Source organism: Portunus trituberculatus, chromosome 6 (genome assembly GCF_017591435.1).
Source record: "Portunus trituberculatus isolate SZX2019 chromosome 6, ASM1759143v1, whole genome shotgun sequence".
NCBI classification, from domain to species: domain Eukaryota; kingdom Metazoa; phylum Arthropoda; class Malacostraca; order Decapoda; family Portunidae; genus Portunus; species Portunus trituberculatus.
In genome coordinates, this window is record NC_059260.1 from 4,209,923 (window position 1) to 4,228,447 (window position 18,525).

The following is an 18,525-nucleotide window of genomic DNA, read 5'->3' on the forward strand; positions in this document are numbered from 1 at the left end:
GAAAGGTGACAAGCTAAAATATATGAGGCAGGATAGGATGAGAAAACTGGGATGGTGTGAGGATAACGAGAAAATGTACAAGTTAACAGTTCTGGCCAAAATACATGTGTGAGGCAACCAACACACAACACACATCAAAACAACACAACACAGCACTCACCTTCTTCCCCCTCAGGACATGATACCACACAGAGGTGCCACCAAAGTCAATGTGGAAATCAGTGTAGCAGCCACGCACGGACATGAGACAGTACTTCTGCACCTTGGGGTACATCATGTCCTCCAGCACATTGGTAGCCTCTGTCTGGGCCTCCTTCAGGTGCCTCGGCCACACCCGCTCCACCCAGTCAATCTGTCGCACCTGCGGAGATGTGGATGGTGGTTATCTATTTTTTTTTTATGAAAAAGGAAGCTGGCTGAGAGCAAAAAAAAAAAATAAAAAATAAAATAAAATAACTATAATAATAATAATAAAAGGCCTACTTGAAATGCTAGTTCCCTTAAAGATTAAAATAGAATTAGTCAAAAGTCTGGGACAAATGATGCTACCACTTCTTATTACTCCTGTTACTGCTGCTACTGTTACTACCACTGCTACTACTGCTAGCACTGACCACTATTTGTCATGACAACATACTAAACTGGCTGCTGTTAGTTACTGTTGCTGCTGGTACTGATACTACTATTTGTCATAAGATGCTACACAAAGAAGAAGAAGAAGAAGAAGAAGAAGAAGAAGAAGCAGAAGAAGCAAAAACTACTACTCTCACAAGAAGAAATAGAAAACAGCACTGCCATAAGAAGAAAGAGAAAACAACAACAACAACAACAACAACAAAAAAAAAAAAAAAAAAAAAAAAAATCCTTCTCAAAAACTACCACTACCACACCACCACCATCACACACCACCAGCACACCCTTACCACAGTGGGTGCCTGGATGAGGGACTCCAGTTTGGTGTGTGAGAACTCCAGCGAGATCACATTGAGAAGTTTGTCCTTGTCTTGACTCTCAAAGTACCGCTGCCAATCCTTCATGGTCATCTCCACGTTCTTCTGAGTGTTCACATCCATCACGTCCAGCATCCGCCTTGACCCTGGGGTGAATGATGAATGTTAGTTAAAGGTGTTTGTGATGTTGAGGTTTTAAATAGGTGTGTTTGTGGTTTAGGTGGTAAATCTTTTTAGGTTTGTGGTTTGTGGTGGATTTGGTTTGTGGCTTGTTTCTCTCTCTCTCTCTCTCTCTCTCTCTCTCTCTCTCTCTCTCTCTCTCTCTACCAGTCTGACTCATTCTCTCTTTCTTAACTAATCAGACTCACTTTTTTTTCTCTTAATCTGATTCATCGTCTCTTTCTCTCTAAACCAGTCTGACTCATCCTCCCTCTCTCTCTCTCTCGCACATCAGCACAGGCTTGTCAAGGAGTCAGGGGCACACTCACTGACACACACACACACACACACACACTGCGACACAGCCTAACACACTCACTGACACACCAGCACACACTCATTGACACACACACCAGCACAGCCTGACATTTTTTTTTTTTATGTATTTACAAATAGGTAAATACACAGCCTGACACACACACCAGCACAGCCTGACACTCACCAACACACAGCCTGACACTCACCAACACACAGCCTGACACACACACACACACTAGCAGTCTAACACACTCATTGACACACAGCCTGACACTCACCAACACAGCCTGACACACACACACACACACTAGCAGTCTAACACACTCATTGACACACAGCCTGACACACACACACCAGCACAGCCTGACACTCACCAACACAAAGCCTGACACACACAGCAGCACAGCCTGACACACCCACACACCAGCACAGTCTAACACACTCATTGACACAGCCTGACACTCACCAACACAGCCTGACACACACACCAGCACAGCCTGACACTCACCAACACATAGCCTGACACACCCACACACCAGCACAGTCTAACACACTCATTGACACACAGCCTGACACTCACCAACATAACCTGACACACACACACCAGCACAGTCTGACACTCACCAACACACAAACACACACACCAGCACAGCCTGACACTCACCAACATAGCCAAACACACACAGCAGCACAGCCTGACACTCACCAACACACAGCCTGACGTCATTGATGGTGAAGTCATCACTGGGGATACAGATGCCCAACTTGGATTTGTCCCTAAACAGCAGTGGCCAGTTGAACCCATTCTCTTGCACATGTCCCAGGTTGTACTCTGGGGGGGTGATGGGGGGAGGGGGTGGTCAGTGACAGGGGAGAGTATCTGACCTGACTTAAGTTAATCTTGACCTGACTTGACCTAATATTAACCTGATTTGCAAAATAAAACGAAAAAACAAAATTGAAAAAAAAAAAAAAAAAAAATTGACAAAAAAATTAAAGGAAAACCAAAATTGGTGGAAAAAATTAGAGGAATAACAAGACAAAAAAATTCATGGAAAAACCCAGATTAACAAAAAAATTAAGAAAAATAAAATCGACAAAATTTAATGAAAAACAAAATTGATAGAAGAATAGAAAGAAAACAAAAATTGACAAAATTTGAAGAAAAAACAACTGACAAAAATAGAAAAATAAAGATTGACACAAAATTAAGAAACAAAATTACACAAATATTTAAAGAATAACCAAAATTGACAGAAAAATATAAGAACAAATTGACAGAAAAAATGAAGAAAAATAAAAAATTGTTTGAAAAAATAAGAAAACTGAAACTGGCAGAAAATAATGAAAAACCAAAACTTACAGAAAAAATTAAAGAAAAACCAAAATGGAAAAAATTGACCAAAAATTTAAGGCAAAAAATGAAAAAAACAAAATTGACAAAAGAATGAAAAAAATAAAATTGAAAAAGACAAAACTGACAAAAATGAAAACCAAGTGACAGAAATAATGAAAGAATAACCCAAATTAACAAAAAAATGAAGAAAAAAAAATTGACAAAAACTGAAAGAAAAACAAAAACTAACAAAATTAAGGAACAACAAATTTTGAAAAAAAAAAAAAAAAAAAAAAAACGAGTGTGACAGCATCTTGACCTGACCCAATCTGACCTGACTCACCTATGTTGGTCATGTCCTTAACAAAACAAGAGTCAAATTCATGGGAGTGAATCTTCTGCTCCAGGTCGAAGGTGTGGTGACCCTCAATCTCTTCATCCCCCAGCGCCCAGTCATCGCTGTACAGTTTGCGCTCCTTCCTCTTCCTCTGCAAGTGTCAAAAGGTCGTTAGCAGGGAAAATGTACCAATGACAGTATCTTATTTGATTTATCTATTTATTTATATTTTTTTTTTTTTTTTTGTAATGGTACAGCATTTTTACTATGATTTTTGGGTGTGACTAGACAATTTGCTATAGTGTTATAGCAAGATTAATGGGAAAAACGTATATTAATATTAATTTTGTTGCTTCCTCTTCCTCTGCAAGTGTTACAAGGTCGTTAGCATGGAAAATGTACCAATGACAGTATTTGATTTGATTATTTTTTCATTAATTTATTTATTTTTATTCTTATTTTTTTTTTTAAGGTATAGAATTTTTACTCTGATTTTTGGGTGTGATTAGACAATTTTTTGTAGTGGTACAGCAAGATTAACAGGTAAAATGTCTATTAACATCAAATTATTCCATCCTCTCCCTCTGCAATTGTGTCAAAAGGTCATTAGGAAAGGAGAATATAATGATGGCAGTATTCTAGCTCTTTTTTTTTATTTATATATTTTTTTTAGTGGTATCGCAAGATTAACAGGTAAAACGTCTACCAGTATCAAACTGTTCTCTCTCTCTCTCTCTCTCTCTCTCTCTCTCTCTCTCTCTCTCTCTCTCTCTCCAATTGTGACAAAATGGCATTAGTAGAAATGCAACAATGACAATATTTCAGCTGTTTTTACTTTTTTCTTTTCTTTTTTTTCTTATTTTTTTATTTATTTCTATTTCTTTATTCTTTTTTGTGGTACAACAAGATTAAACCCTTCAATACTGAGACACATTTTTTACCTTGATTTTGGATGATTAGACAATTTTATTTGCATTAAGGAGGGTCTATGGAGGTCAGAAATCTTTACTAGTTATTCTAATCCCTCACACAAGTTTCTGAAGCTGAATTAAATCACCAAATAGTAACCAGACTAAATATAAAAATGCATCCTGGTACTGAAGAGATTAATAGTATCAGTGAAGAAAAGGTTATTATCAAATTGTTCCATATTCTCCCTCTACAAGTGTGTCAAGTGGTTGTTAGGAAAGGAAATAGTGATGACAGCATTCTACCATTTTATTTTAAGTGGTATAGCAAGATTTAACAGCGTCAGTAAAGAAAAATGTCTATTAACCCCTTCAGTACCATGACGCACTTTCATATTCATTGTGGTTACTATTTGGTGACTATATAGCTTCAGAAACTTAGATGGGGGATAAAAATAGTGAAGACTCAAGCTATTAATCTTCTGACCTCCATAGACCCTTTGTAATGTCAATAAAATGGTCTAATCGTACACAAATCTCAGGATAAAAATGTGCTCCAGTATTGAAAAGGTTATTGGAAATATTGAAAAGCACTGGGGTGGAAGGAAAAGAACTCGACATTATAAAGCATCTCTACTGGTCAATAAAAGCATGTGTAAGAGAACCTGGAACAGAAGAAACAGAGACAGAAAATCAAAAGGTGTCAGACAAGGGTGTATATTGTTACTAGATCTGTTCTCATTAGAGAGAGAGAGAGAGAGAGAGAGAGAGAGAGAGAGAGAGAGAGAGAGAGAGAGAGAGAGAGAGAGAGAGAGAGAGAGAGAGAAACACGTCCAAGATATAACAATCTTAAAAAGGGGGTTTTCATTATATGGAGAGATTATGAGAGAGTATCATGGTGTTAAGTATTGGAGGGCACAATATAAACAACCCAAGGTACGCTGACGACACGCTGATGACAGACACTAAACAAAGAATACAGCTATTGTTAACTAGAGGAAAAGAAGAAAGTGAAAGGAAAAGATTGAGAATTAATGTTGAAAAAAAAGCAAGTGGATGATAATGTCTAAGAATTTTTTTTTTTATGCAAGGGGAGGGAAAGCCAGCCAGCCAGCCCCCTCCCCTAAAAAAGGTGGGGGCGGCCTCACTTCATTGTCAGTTCCCTTAAAGTTCAAAAAGTTATCCAAAATTCTGAGATAAATGTCTTAAAACCTCCCTCTTAAAACAAGCCAAGTCGTAGGAAGATGGAAATACAGAAGCAGGCAGGGAGTTCCAGAGTTTACCAGAGAAAGAGTACACCAATACTGAGAATGGAGCTGCGATGTGGGGGCCAAATGATAGACCGAGCGAAGACACAATAATTCAGGAAGTGTGACTGAGGGTGTAAGGCGTGACACAGAAATTAAAAGGAGAACAGTAATAGCAAAGAACACCTGTAATATGAAGAACCAGCTGACAAATAGAAAACCATCAAGAAAAATAAGAAAAAGTTTAACAATAACTCGTGTGGAAAGTTGGACCACATCAATGACGACAGGGACAAAATTAGTGGCAATGGAGATGTGGCACTGGTAAAGAGTGAAGATTCCATGGGCGGCTAGAGGACGAAGGAAGAAGCATTGGGGACGGTGGGAGAGATGAGAGAATTGATGGGGGAAGAAAGATGGAGAGTTGAGGTTTTTTGCCCACGTAATGAGAAGAGAAGGGCTGGAGAACCTGATGATGATGGGAGGAGGAGGGAAGGGGAAGAGGAAGAAGAAGGAGGAGGAAGAAGAAGAAGAAGGAGGAGGAGGAGGAGGAGGAGGAGGAGGAGGAGGAGGAGGAGGAGAAGAAGAAGAAGAAGAAGAAGAAGAAGAAGAAGAAGAAGAAGAAGAAGAAGAAGAAGAAGAAGAAGAAGAAGAAGAAGAAAAAGAAGAAAAAGAAAGTCGAAAAAGAAAGAAAAGAAAAAGAAAAAAAAAAAAAGAAAAAGAAGAGCAAAATACATGCATGGATTAATAATGGTGACGACTGGGAATATGATAAGCGGACAGTTCCCCAGAGTTACGAGAGACAAAAAAAAATGACTATGGCACAGGGGTAAGGTAAGGTTAGGTAAGATTAACAACATTAGTGAAGTAAAAAGTCTATCAATATCAAATTGTTCTCGTCTCTCCCTCTACAATCCTGTCAAGTGGTCGTTAGGAGAGGAAATGTAACAATGACAATATCTTAGTCTTTTTTTTTACTTTTTTGTTGCGGTATAGCAAGAAGTAAAAAAAAAGTATATTAATATCAAATTGTTCCTGTCTTCCCCTCTGCAATTGTCAAGTAGTCGTTAGGAGAGGAAGTGTAAAGATGACAATATCTACGCCATTTTTTATAGTGGTTAGCAAAATTAACAGTATTAGAGAAGTAAAAAAAAAAAAGTATATTAATATCAAATTGTTCCTTTCTCTCCCGCTGCAATTGTCAAGTAGTCGTTAGGAGAGGAAGTGTAAAGATGACAATATCTACGCCATTTTTTATAGTGGTTAGCAAAATTAACAGTATTAGAGAAGTAACAGGTCTACTAATATCAAATTGTTCCTTTCTCTCCCTCTGCAATTGTCAAGTGGTCGTTAAGAGAGGAAATGTAACGACTGACGACACAAGTAGCTGAAAATAACAGACTTAGCAATATCTCGCCAATGTAAAGTTTGCAGGAAGCTGTAAAATGGGCAGTACCAGACACATTTTTACCTAGAGATTTGTGTACGATTAGACCACTTTATTGACATTACGAAAGGTCTATGGAGGTCGGAAGATTAATGGCCACAGTCTTCACTATTTCAATCCAATACATAAGTTTCTGAAGCGGTATAAAGTCAGCAAATAGTAAGTAGAACGAGTATGGAAATGAGTCATGGTACTGAAGGGGTTAATGAAAGATTAGTCAATAACTCTCGAAACACTCAATGACACTCAACTGTCTCCCTCTTCCACACTGAATATTCTCGGCCTGTCCTTTACTCACAATCTTAACTGGAAACTTCACACCTCATCTCTTACTAAAACACTTTCTATGAAGTTAGACGTTCCAAGGCATCTCCGCCAGTTTTCTCACCCCCCACAACTGCTAACTCTGTGCAAGGGCCTTATCTGTCCTTGTATAGAGCACTCTTCGCATGTTTGTTGTGCATTGGGGGGGGGGGGCAGTTACTCACAGTTTTATTAGATAGGGTGGAATCAAAAGCTTTTCATCTCATCAACTCCCCTCCTCTGACCGACTCTCATTTTTTAGTGCTATTTTCATGCTAACTGCACACTTCCCTCCCCGACCCTCGCTGCACAACATTATCTTCTTCCTCTCACCCTTATTCTGTCCACCTCCCAAATGCAAGAGTTGACCAGTACTCTCAAACACCTGCTTCTGTATTTCCTTCTTCCCATCTTGAACACATTTAATGGGAGAGATTTCAAGATATTCATCCCATTCTTTTGGCTAACCCTCTCAGACCTGCTCGGGGACTGGCATCTCAGTGGGCCATTTTGTTTAGTCATATTTGTTGCCCGTGCACAGTTTTTCTCTTACATAAGAAAAGAATTGGAGGAAGAGAATAAAGACGAGAGTAAAGAGGAAAAGAGGAAAACGAAGAGAAAGAGTAAATAAAAACGAAAGTCAAAAGGAAATTTGAAAAAAAAAAAAACGTAGAATAAATAAAGAAACAAAAATAAGAAAAACAAACAAAAAACTAAGTAAATGAAAAAAAAACAAGGAGAAAACGGACAAAATAAAAATGAACGACGAAAAAAGAGAAAAAAATAAAAACAAGAACAGGAAAAGAAAAGGAAAAGCAAACAGACAAAATAAATAGAAATAAAAATAAAAGCAAATAAGAGAGAGAGAGAGAGAGAGAGAGAGAGAGAGAGAGAGAGAGAGAGAGAGAGAGAGAGAGAGAGAGAGAGAGAATAAGCAAAAACACGATAAAAAGGGAGAGAAGGATACGAAAAGGGAAAGTGAGAGAAAAGAGAGGAGAGAGAGAGAGAGAGAGAGAGAGAGAGAGAGAGAGAGAGAGAGAGAGAGAGAGAGAGAGAGAGAGAGAGGAATAAGCAAACAAACACGATAAAAAGGGAGAGAAGGGGATACGAAAAGGGAAAGTGAGAGAAAAGAGGCAGGAAAGAAGGGAGAGAGGAAACGAAGGAAGAGAAGAGAGAGAGAGACAGAGATAACAATAACACCTGAGAGAGAGAGAGAGAGAGAGAGAGAGAGAGAGAGAGAGAGAGAGAGGAAAATTAATAAAGATAAGGAGAGACATGAAACAACAATAACAAGAGAGAGAGAGAGAGAGAGAGAGAGAGAGAGAGAGCAACACACAGACAGACATACAGACACACACAAAGACACAGACCCAAACAAACGTCAAAAAATCAAACTTCCAATCAATGACCGGCCGCGAAAATTTACCCAAATGTAGACCAGACATTCACGTACCAATGGCGCCCTTCAAAACACACCACAATGGCCACGTACCGTCCTTATTCCTGAAGCAAGGACCGTCCCTCCTCCTGCAGTTCTGGACGCCATGTTGTCAGCGCACTAACTCTCACGATCCTGGCGCGCGTCCCCACATCGCCGGGTCGCCTAACTCTCACGCTTCTGGGGCTTTTTGACCTATGGCGCTTGATATAAACGAATTCCACTTCTTCTGATGGTGTTTATTTAAGGAATATTTCAAGTTCTCCTCAGTGGAATAGGTTTTGTGTGCCCCGTGAAGGTTTTGTCAGTGTATTCAGTTTACTACAGGAATTTTAGTAAGTGGCGTGCCATTTACCTCCTTGCCTTCGTCACGTAGACAGGCATCTATTGATCTAAAGCTGAAAAAACGATTATATCATTTCTCCTTCGCTTATTTCACTCGTCCTCTATTTCAATGTGGTCCCAGAAATACCTCCGGGCGTGCGTTTCGTTCAGTTTGCCCCATTTTTATGTCTTTTTCCCGTTTTGAAATGTTTCGCCCCCGTTCGTGTCGTGTTTCGCTTCGCTTCGTCGTGTTAGAGGTTAGGTGAGGTCACAGTCAATATGGCTTGTTTCACAGGTCAATTTTAGGTCATTATCTTTGTTTTTTTTTTTTCTGGTTGTTGTTTTTAAGGGTTAATTGTAGAAAAGACTTGTTCGTATTCATTAATGTGGTTTATTTATTTATTTATTTTATTTATTTTTTTTTGTTATGTCAGGTCAATCTGTATATTTGTTTGACCTTATCTGAGTTTTTTTCTTCCATTTTTATTTTGTGTTTATTTTAGTTGAGCGTTTTCCTGTAGAATATTTATTTTTTTATATTTATTCAATCTCTCTCTCTCTCTCTCTCTCTCTCTCTCTCTCTCTCTCTCTCTACATATATAAATGAGCAAATAATCTTATCATCTCTCTTTCTTCATTATCTTTTTCTTTCTCTTATCTCCCTGCTTTTGGATGCCTTGAACACACACACACACACACACACACACACACACACACACACACACACACACACACTAACATCATTGCGAAAGATTAGAAATGGATACTCTTGATTATTTCTATTTTACTCATTTATTTATTTTCTTGTTTATCTATTCATTTATTTTCTTTTATTTTTCAACTGATATATTTTCTGTCAGGCAAATTTATAAGAAAAGGATTAGTCATTTTTTATTTTATTGATCTAGCTCATTCATCTCAAGTTTCTTTAATTTGTTGATGAATTTACTTTCTATAATTAATTTCGTGAGTAAAAAAAATAAACTTACACGATTTACTTTACTCATATTCAAAATTTGCAAGTTCAACCCTTCAGTGGACACTCATAGAACTGTGGATACCAAACATTCCTCTCGGGACAGTAAACTAAATGTATTTCTAAGACTTTTACTCATTCTTTTTATCTTTATTTATTTAATTTTTATCTTATTTATTTATCTTTTTTTTTTCATTCAGGCCACTCAGTGCAATGGTTGGTCAATGAAGTGGCCTAGCTGCGTGGGCTGCTCGCCTAGTATAGCGGAATCCGTAATAATCCCTTCTGGGCTGTTTCGCCTGATATAGGCCTGTGGGTCATTGAAATATACCACAATTTTTTTTTTTTTTTTATTTGTCTAAATTTGTACCAATGAAGTGTATATACCATATTTACTAGTAATGAAAAAAATATGACTATTACTTAAATTGACAGTGGGTGGTCAGCATCACCAGGAAGGAAGTGGAATGCCTTGATGCAGTTTCGGATGTCTGACAAACAGAGAGCGATCTGTCAGGCGTCACACATCCAGCTGGAACGGTGGACGTCAGTCTTGGTGGAGCAGTGCTTGCAAGGTCTGGCAGTTAATGGCGAAGGTTGGAATGTGTGGCTTGGAGGTGTCATAGCGACTCTGAATGGGTGGGAGCTGTGCCCTCTGGCCCAAGTGAGGAACTAGCATGACCTTCTTAGATCACGCCCTCGTGACCCTGCTCATCATGGCCTTATGACAACAGGCGAAATGGATAATGTTCAGACGAAAAAATTGCGAGCCATGGGCTTCTCCTCCAGGACTTTGCAGTCACACTTGTAAAGCACCCAGGCATTACAAACGCAGAGGTCCAAGGCATACCCAAACAGCTGCAAGTACCACCTCCTGGCATGCATGGAGGTCTTGTAAAGGTGACTCAGCATGCCTGACTTCTCAATGTCCCCATCTTGCCATTGTACTGCTTTATGACTTGGGGGCAAGGAACATCAACCTTCTTCTTGGCATTGTGGTTGTACCTCTTCACATTCTGGACTGGCTGGAAGCCTACATCAGAAGACAGGAGCGTAACAATCTCGTCGTCTTTCCAACGCAGGGCAAAGATCCGTTGCTGGAGTAGTAGTCATACTTGCCACGAGGAACTGCCTTCTTGTCCATCTCCTTGGTGGACATCAGAGGAGCACAACCAACACGGTTCACTCTTGCCGTCCCCACATACCAGAGTTCCAGCTTGTGCTTGAGGTACTCCACCAGTTCTATGCTTGTGAAGTAGTTGTCTGCATAGATGGCTACTTGAGAGTGCTTCTTCAGTGTCTTCGCCAGCACAATGATGGTCTTCGTGCTGACCTGAAGTTCCGCCTCTTTCTGAGTGAGCTGCATGTGGATGCTTGAAAAAGTTGTCTCTCCCTGCTACATAAGTATATCATTGATGAATCCATCAGTGCTTGCCCGGCAGAACAGTTTGTATCCCAATTTGTCTGACTTTGATTGTGTGTACTGCCTTAGGTTCCCAGATCCAGTTCCATGACGTCATTGACAGACTACGGGGGTTGGTGGCTTTCACTTTGAGGAACTGCCTGGTCAGGGAAGTGTAGATGGGAAGGGTCTCGTAGAACTTGTCTGTGGAACTATCGACGTTCTCGTTGTTCCAATGAGGTGGAAACACTTGGAGGACATTGCTTCAGCCACTTGCGCCACCCTTGGGTAGGCTGACCAGTAATCCTCTTTTGATGGCAACTGTAAGAGCCCCATGTACAGCACAATGCCAATGAAGACCATTAACTCATTTTTACCAGTATGGAAGGTGGTGTTGGCATTCTTCTGTCATGCATATAGATTTGCTTGGAAGATAATATCCTCTAATAGGTCCAGAGTAAACATGTCCTGGAAGTATTCAAAAGGCGAGGGGATGTAAGGGGACAAGGGATGGCTGAAAGGCAGAAGAGGAGCATATGTGATGTCGTCCTTTTACCATCTCCGTTTTGTTACAGTTGTCTTGGCTCCCTTGGTCTTCTTACGAGGTCGCACAGGGTCTTTCACATCCTCTTCGCTGTTCCTGTCCTCTTGTGGCATCTCCTGTGGCCGCACCCTGGTCATTGACCCTGTGAACAGAAGTTGTAAGAATGAACAAGTGAGTGAATGATCTGAGTGAATGTGGAGCCTTGAGGAGGTAAGCATGGGCAAGTATGGTAAGAAGAATGTGTTCCCACAATAAGGGCAGCCAACAATAATGTTCCCTCAATACAGCGTGAGTCTGTTTGGTCATTCTCCTTAATCAAAGGATTCTGAGGTTTTTCTAAATGGATCAGAAGTTAAATGCCAATTATATCACAACACTTGTCCCTTTAGAAATGACACCAAACCAAACACTGCAGCTTTTTAAAGGGTAGCCTCACAGCACAACATGGGTCTGTTCGCCCATTCTCTTCAAATAAATGAATAAAAAATAAATCATAATACTTGGAAACAAGTCATTCCAGCCCCTAATTCTTCTGGCCCTGGTCACTCCGGCCTCTCCCCACATTCCACCCAGGTCACTCTGGCCCCCTGGCTGTGCGTACGTATATGACTGTGGGTGTTCTTTTTCTTTTTTCTATATTGTCAAAGTAAATAGAAATATGAAAAATGTATGCATACAATTCCATTAATATACAGAAATAAGGAAATAACAATAGACCACAATGAAGGAAAAAAACACACCGACTATTTACAACAATTGTAGCCCTGCGGTTGTTTTGGTCTCGAAACACAAGATAGCCGGAAGGAGTATGAAAAGCAGCCATGTTAGAGTAAAAAGCTACATAATATCAGTTTCAGCATGGCTTCCTTCCCACGTGCTGCTTGCTCTGCCAAAATACGACCAAGGCAGCAAGCATCATGTACTACAATGCGATGGTGTAGACACTGGCAACACTCAACCTGTGGTTCTGTTAATTCTCTGATGGATTATCACCATATGGTTTGTGGGGAACTTAAAAAACTGTGGGATTGCGTCGAGAGAGAGAGAGAGAGAGAGAGAGAGAGAGAGAGAGAGAGAGAGAGAGAGAGAGAGAGAGAGAGAGAGAGGAAGGAGGATAGAAAAGGAGAGAGAGAGAGTAAAATAAATAAAAGGAAGGGAGAAGAAATAGGAGAAAGGGAAGATAGAAACGTAAACAGTGTGGACGTCTATTAGTTAAATGATTTGTTTATTTTCTTTACTTATTTAAAATAAATAAATAAATAAATAAATAAATAATGAATAAATAAACGAGGCAACTGTACCCATGTCAACCGCATCCAGGGTAAAGGTAGGAAAGCTGCCACTGTCCCTGACCCTGCCAGTGTAGCACAGGACTTACTGAATACTTGGACCAGTGCCTTGGCATTGGCTGGGCTCCCTGCCTCCCACAGAGATGCCCTTGCTCGCCACAGACCTCACAGACTGGCCAGCCTGCAGTGCAATGTTTCTTTACTTGATGATACTTGTGTACCAATTACTCACGATGAACTCCTTTGTGCAGTCAAGCAGGGCCAGTCCACAGCAATTTGTTTGGGGGATGGGTGGCAGGCTCCTCCCATCTCCTTTGTTGTACTTTTTTTTTTTCAACAATAAACTTATCAAATCAATCAAATCTGTACTACGGTTCCTGTGTGATAATGTAAAGCGTGATGGGAATGACTTCACTGCGCCGTCAGATGTGCTTGTACCAGTGACTGAGAGCACCTCAGTTGTCACCGCCTCTTTGTAGTATGATGCATTAACCTCTTTCGTTTAACCACTTTATCTGTGTTTTAAACATTCCCGTAGTGTTTTGTTTAATGGCTTAGCTGTTAGTGGTTGGTGAGTTAAAGAGGGGCTAAAGTTTTACAAAAAATAATGAATTGGTAACTTTGTCATTGCCCAGAATACGTTGTTAGTTAGAAAAAAATATTTCAATATTTGCCAGCAGTATTGGTATTGGGAAAAAAAAAAAACTTATTAAACTTAGTGGTGCGTGAGAAGTTTAATGCATGTTGACAACAGCTAAAAATAAACACTGTTACAGCAAAGAAGGTTACTTTTCACCAATGTTGTTTAAACAGTGTTTTTCGTAGTTCCATAAGTAAACGAGGAGGCCGGAGGGACCAGTGTAGGAGGCCAGAATGACTGGGGTGGAAGACTGAAGTGACCAGGGTTGAGGGTTGGAGTGACCGAAGGCCAGAGCAACAACAGTCTTCCAAATCTAAATGCAGTTTTGTGATGTGGCTCCTCAGGGAATTCCCCCATTTTAGCACTGTCAGGTTTCATTCAATAACACACACACACACACACACACACACACACACACACACTCTCTCTCTCTCTCTCTCTCTCTCTCTCTCTCTCTCTCACATTGATTCACACTGTAGGCCTACACACACATGCCCACACCACTCCGGTCGCTGGTTTATTTATTGGTCTGTCTCTGACTCTCTCACAGGTCTCATGATAAGTTTTCAGTTTATCACTGATATCACTCAGGATGAAAAAGTGTCTTACACCTTCCTTAAGCAACGAAATTGCATCCAGCACACTGCTCTGAACTGCACTATTAATGCTAGGGAGTTGACTTTAGTTAAGATTGGTGTACAAAACAGTGGTATGAGGGCGCCCATCTCACAAGGGTTACCAAATATCTATTCGCTCTGAATCTTTCTGGGAAAAGTCTAAGTTACTTTTATCAAAACTTCTCCAACTGGCTTTCTTTTGAGCCTAGAATCACTAAAATAAAACATGTGAAGATTTCATTGAGTTAACAAAAATACTATAGTACAATGGTACCAGTATTTTAGAGAGTGTGTTCTCATCACTTGATGGAAAACACAATCATGATAGGTGGTAATAATGTTATCGTGGAACTGGACGAATCTGTCGTGGCCAGACAGAAATATAACAGAGGTCATCATCTTGTTCCTGAGAGGCGAGTTTGCCTTTCTACCCAGGAAGGCTTCCTTGTATTTGTGCCAGACAGGCAGTTACACTGCTGCCCATATTTCAACAATATGTCCGTCCTGGCTGCATAATTCATACTGATGGGTGGGCATCATACAATAGTATTGCAACAATTAATGTCTAGCCACCCTACATCCACCACAAAGTCAACTATTCTGTCAATTTTGTTGATCCTAACACGGACACATGCATAAATCATGTGGAAAATTACTGGCGAAAAGTGAAACAGAAGTTTAAGATGATGTATGAGGGTGAAGGAAATATTTTGTATAATTATTTGGATTCATTCCAATGGAGAGAAAGATTTGCAAAAATTTGAATGAATGTCTTAAATAACCTTTTACTGCACATAAGCCGATGGTATCCAACACCTTGAGCAATGCAATACTACTCTCATGGTGCTGTCTTGCAACATAAAAGTGATCACACACACAAAAAAAAAAAAAAAAAAAAAAAAAAAAACGCAAAGTGATCAAACCAACAAGCAAGCAAGCACAAAAAATAAATAAACAAATAAAATAAAATAAATATATGGTGTGTGCTGTTTCGAGACACAAAAGTGATCAAACACGTGAAAAAAGAAAAACAATTGCCATCTCGCATTGCAAAAGTTACCTGAAAAAAAAAAAAACGCCATTTGATGCCGTAAAAGTACTGTACTTCCTCCAATTATTATCCCTTTGCCCTTTTTCAAGTTGTCTGTATGAATGTAAGAAAAAAAAAAAAAAAACATGCCATCTTGCGACATAAAAGTGCTTCCTTCATTTATTATTCCTTTGTTCTTTCTATCTCTTATTTTTTTCTCATTCATCTCTCTTTCTCTTGTTTTCCTTCATTTCCTATTTTATTCCAATTCCCTCTTTATTCATCATCATATTTTCACTTCCCTTATTCCTTATCATTATCATTTCATTTCCCCTATTCCCTTATTCGTTATCCATTTTTCTATCTGCTGTTTTATTACCATTTCCTCCTATCTCCTTATTCGTTGCCATATTCTCCTTACCATTTCCTCTTATTCCCCTATATTCATTATCCTCATTACCATTTTTTCCTATTCTCTTATTCGTTATCCTATTCCCATATCCGTTATAATTTTTTTTTTATCGGCTGTTTTATATCATTTCATACTTTTCCTTTATTCATCATCATATCTTAATTCACATTTCCTCCTATGGTATTCTACTCTTACACCAACATTAACATGGCTTTTGTTACCCTTCTCATCTTATAGAGCTTCTTTATTCTGAGTGATTTGAGCTCAGTCATACCTGTCGCAAATGGTTTATAACAGGCATCACCAAATGGCGGACCCCGGTCCGGATCCGGACCGAGCGATGGTTCTGTCCGGACCCGTGACCAATCTGCGGCCGGGTGACTTGAAGTGTAGGCCTTTAATTCTTTAGGCTGGGACCTCATTAATTTGAGAGAAAAACGGGTTTTTTGGCTCTGCTCGCAATTTATTTTATTCTGAGATTTCTGTTTTCTTTAATCTGAAATAAAGGCCTTAAATTTATTTGCCTGGGACTACTTTTATTTAGGGCAAAAGAGCTAGCTGTGCACTCTGTTAAACATTTCCTGCATTGAAAATAGACAATAAATACTGTTGAATCCATATGAAAATGTCGACATAGGGAACGGCTATAAGACACAAGCTGGACTTCCGTTCGGACCTTTTACTTGGGGGAAATTTTAAGAACTGGACCTCAGTGACTTTTAATTGAATACCCCTGGTTTATAACATTGATAACAATTTTTTTTTTTTTAGTACCAGTTTTTAGAGAGAGGGAGTGACACTAACCCCTGTGATGGATAGCCGGGCACTGAGGAATGCTGTTTTGTGTGTGTGCATATTGTCACATTATTTGCACAGCCGTGAAATCAAAGACGGTGATTAGGTCTTTTGTTTGAGCATGCAGCCAATGAACAATAAAAATAATACATAATACATCTAGCCAATCAGAGCAGTTTGTGGAGAAATGCAAGCTGTAACTCAATTTAAATCAGTTTATGGAAGATTTTATTAATAGAAATATGGTAACGACTTCATATTAATTTTTCAGCGTTACTACAGTCAAGTTAGGCTAGTTTGCTTTGGTTAGATCAGTTTAGCTAGGTTAGATAAAGTTAATTTTGTTCTAAAGAAGACGTATCAGTGGTGCGTTTCGCCTCAACTAGGTTATGTTAGGTTAGGTTAGTTTGGGTTAGTTAAGTTAGTTTGGGTTAACAATATAAATTAAAATAGGGTTGCGTAGCCAGAGGTGAAAACCGGTGGCGACGATTCGTAAGGAGGGAAAGGGATAATAATAATGATAATAATAATAATAATAATAATAATAATAATAATAATAAATAATAATAAAGTTCAGATTTGCGACGGAAATGGAGTGCAGATTCCTTCAAAACAGGTCAGAATCTACTAGAAAATAACAGTTTCAAGCGGAAATTACCTGCTGATGTAACTGTAAATTCACGCCTCCTATTCCTTTATTCGTTATCCATTTTTCTTTCTACCTCCTGTTTTAATCACATTTCTTCCATTTATTATCTTTTTCTTTCACTTTCCTTTGCTGACCAATCGCGTGGCTTCATATATGTGACGTCAAAAAAATCAGCTGCGTGAAGCTGTTTAGGGGGAGCCGAGAAACGAGGAGAGCTGGAGGATATTAGAAAATATTAGGAAGTATATTAGGAAAGTGCCACAATGGAACCTCTAAAACATTAGTTTTAATGCATTGTGTCTGCTTACTTGAGGCTATGGGAGCAAGGTCATCATCCAGGAGGTGAAGGAAGATATCGGGATCCAGTACGTCATCATCACAGGTTTCTTCGATGGTGTCATTATTGAGCTCAAGGTCGCTGCCAAGCATAAACATTTGGTGCCACCCACTTGCTGCTCGTGGCTCTTTTGCTGTACAAACCAGAAGCAGGAAACTGAAAAGAAGGGACATGACATTAGTCAGGGCCATATTGATCTCAAAACACCATCATAAATGCACCATAAACCTTCGCTTTAAACAAATATAATGCAGGTAATCACAGAAAATATCACCATTTTTATGATATACATATGCCTTTGAGGGGACACACACACACACACACACACACACACACACACACACACACACACACACACACACACACACACACACACGATAAAAGTTGCAGGTCACTAAGCCTTTGTTTCCATCAAACATATAATTACTTTAGTTACCTATAGTGGGCAAAAAAGTCTCGCATGTGCTTTACATAGTTCCGGGGATGCCGGGCTAAACCCTTATTTCACCATCATGTTTCACTCATTTGTTTTCACATTTCACGATTAACATCCATAACACGTTAAAATACAAATATCTGGTTGTGTGCTACCAACTTTTTATACATCCACCTCCATTGTTACGGACGTTTGGGGCGGGAAGGAAGATGGGAGTAACTCGACCCCACTCCGTTTTGTTTGAGAGAGAGAGAGAGAGAGAGAGAGAGAGAGTGTGTGTGTGTGTGTAATATGAGTCAGAGATTCTGATTGGCTGATGGCTGAAACTTACCCACGCCGTCTACGCCATCAAAGTATTGTACCACGTGACCCCAAATTACATGCCGAATGAAATATCCCGTGTGGGTCAATTTGCGCTAAAGGGATTAATAAAACATACACATTCACAAGTCACTCACTCTCCTTATTTCTGTTTACCACGTACTCGTCTATCATTTCCTTTCTATCCCTTCTCGTATTCCGCCTTCTCTTCCTATCTTTCTTCTGTTTCTCTATTCTTTTTATTTTTTTTTTTATATATATTTTTCCTTCATCTTTTCTTGCTCCTCTTTTTCTATTGATAGTATTACGG

General features: G+C 39.3%; 2 protein-coding genes across 2 annotated transcripts in view; both read right to left on the reverse strand.

Moving 5' to 3' along the window:
- Window positions 1-8,628, reverse strand: part of LOC123517900 (lysine-specific demethylase 2A-like) — a 30,620-nt gene extending 21,992 nt beyond the window's left edge. The window contains exons 1-5 of the mRNA XM_045278359.1: window positions 8,498-8,628; window positions 3,107-3,251; window positions 2,134-2,259; window positions 924-1,096; window positions 161-361 (exon numbers count right to left, since the gene is read on the reverse strand). Of these exons, the coding sequence (XP_045134294.1) occupies window positions 161-361; window positions 924-1,096; window positions 2,134-2,259; window positions 3,107-3,251; window positions 8,498-8,551 (699 nt within the window). The 5' untranslated portion in view covers window positions 8,552-8,628. The remainder of the gene's footprint in view (window positions 1-160; window positions 362-923; window positions 1,097-2,133; window positions 2,260-3,106; window positions 3,252-8,497) is intronic.
- An 869-nt stretch (window positions 8,629-9,497) lies between these two features.
- LOC123517887 lies at window positions 9,498-17,701 on the reverse strand. The gene is made up of 2 exons (XM_045278350.1): window positions 17,430-17,701; window positions 9,498-11,831 (listed from the first exon to the last, which is right to left on the reverse strand). Exons 1-2 carry the CDS (start codon window positions 17,647-17,649, stop codon window positions 11,698-11,700), a joined length of 354 nt encoding a protein of 117 aa, XP_045134285.1. The 5' UTR covers window positions 17,650-17,701; the 3' UTR covers window positions 9,498-11,697.
- Between the last annotated feature and the right edge of the window lie 824 nt (window positions 17,702-18,525).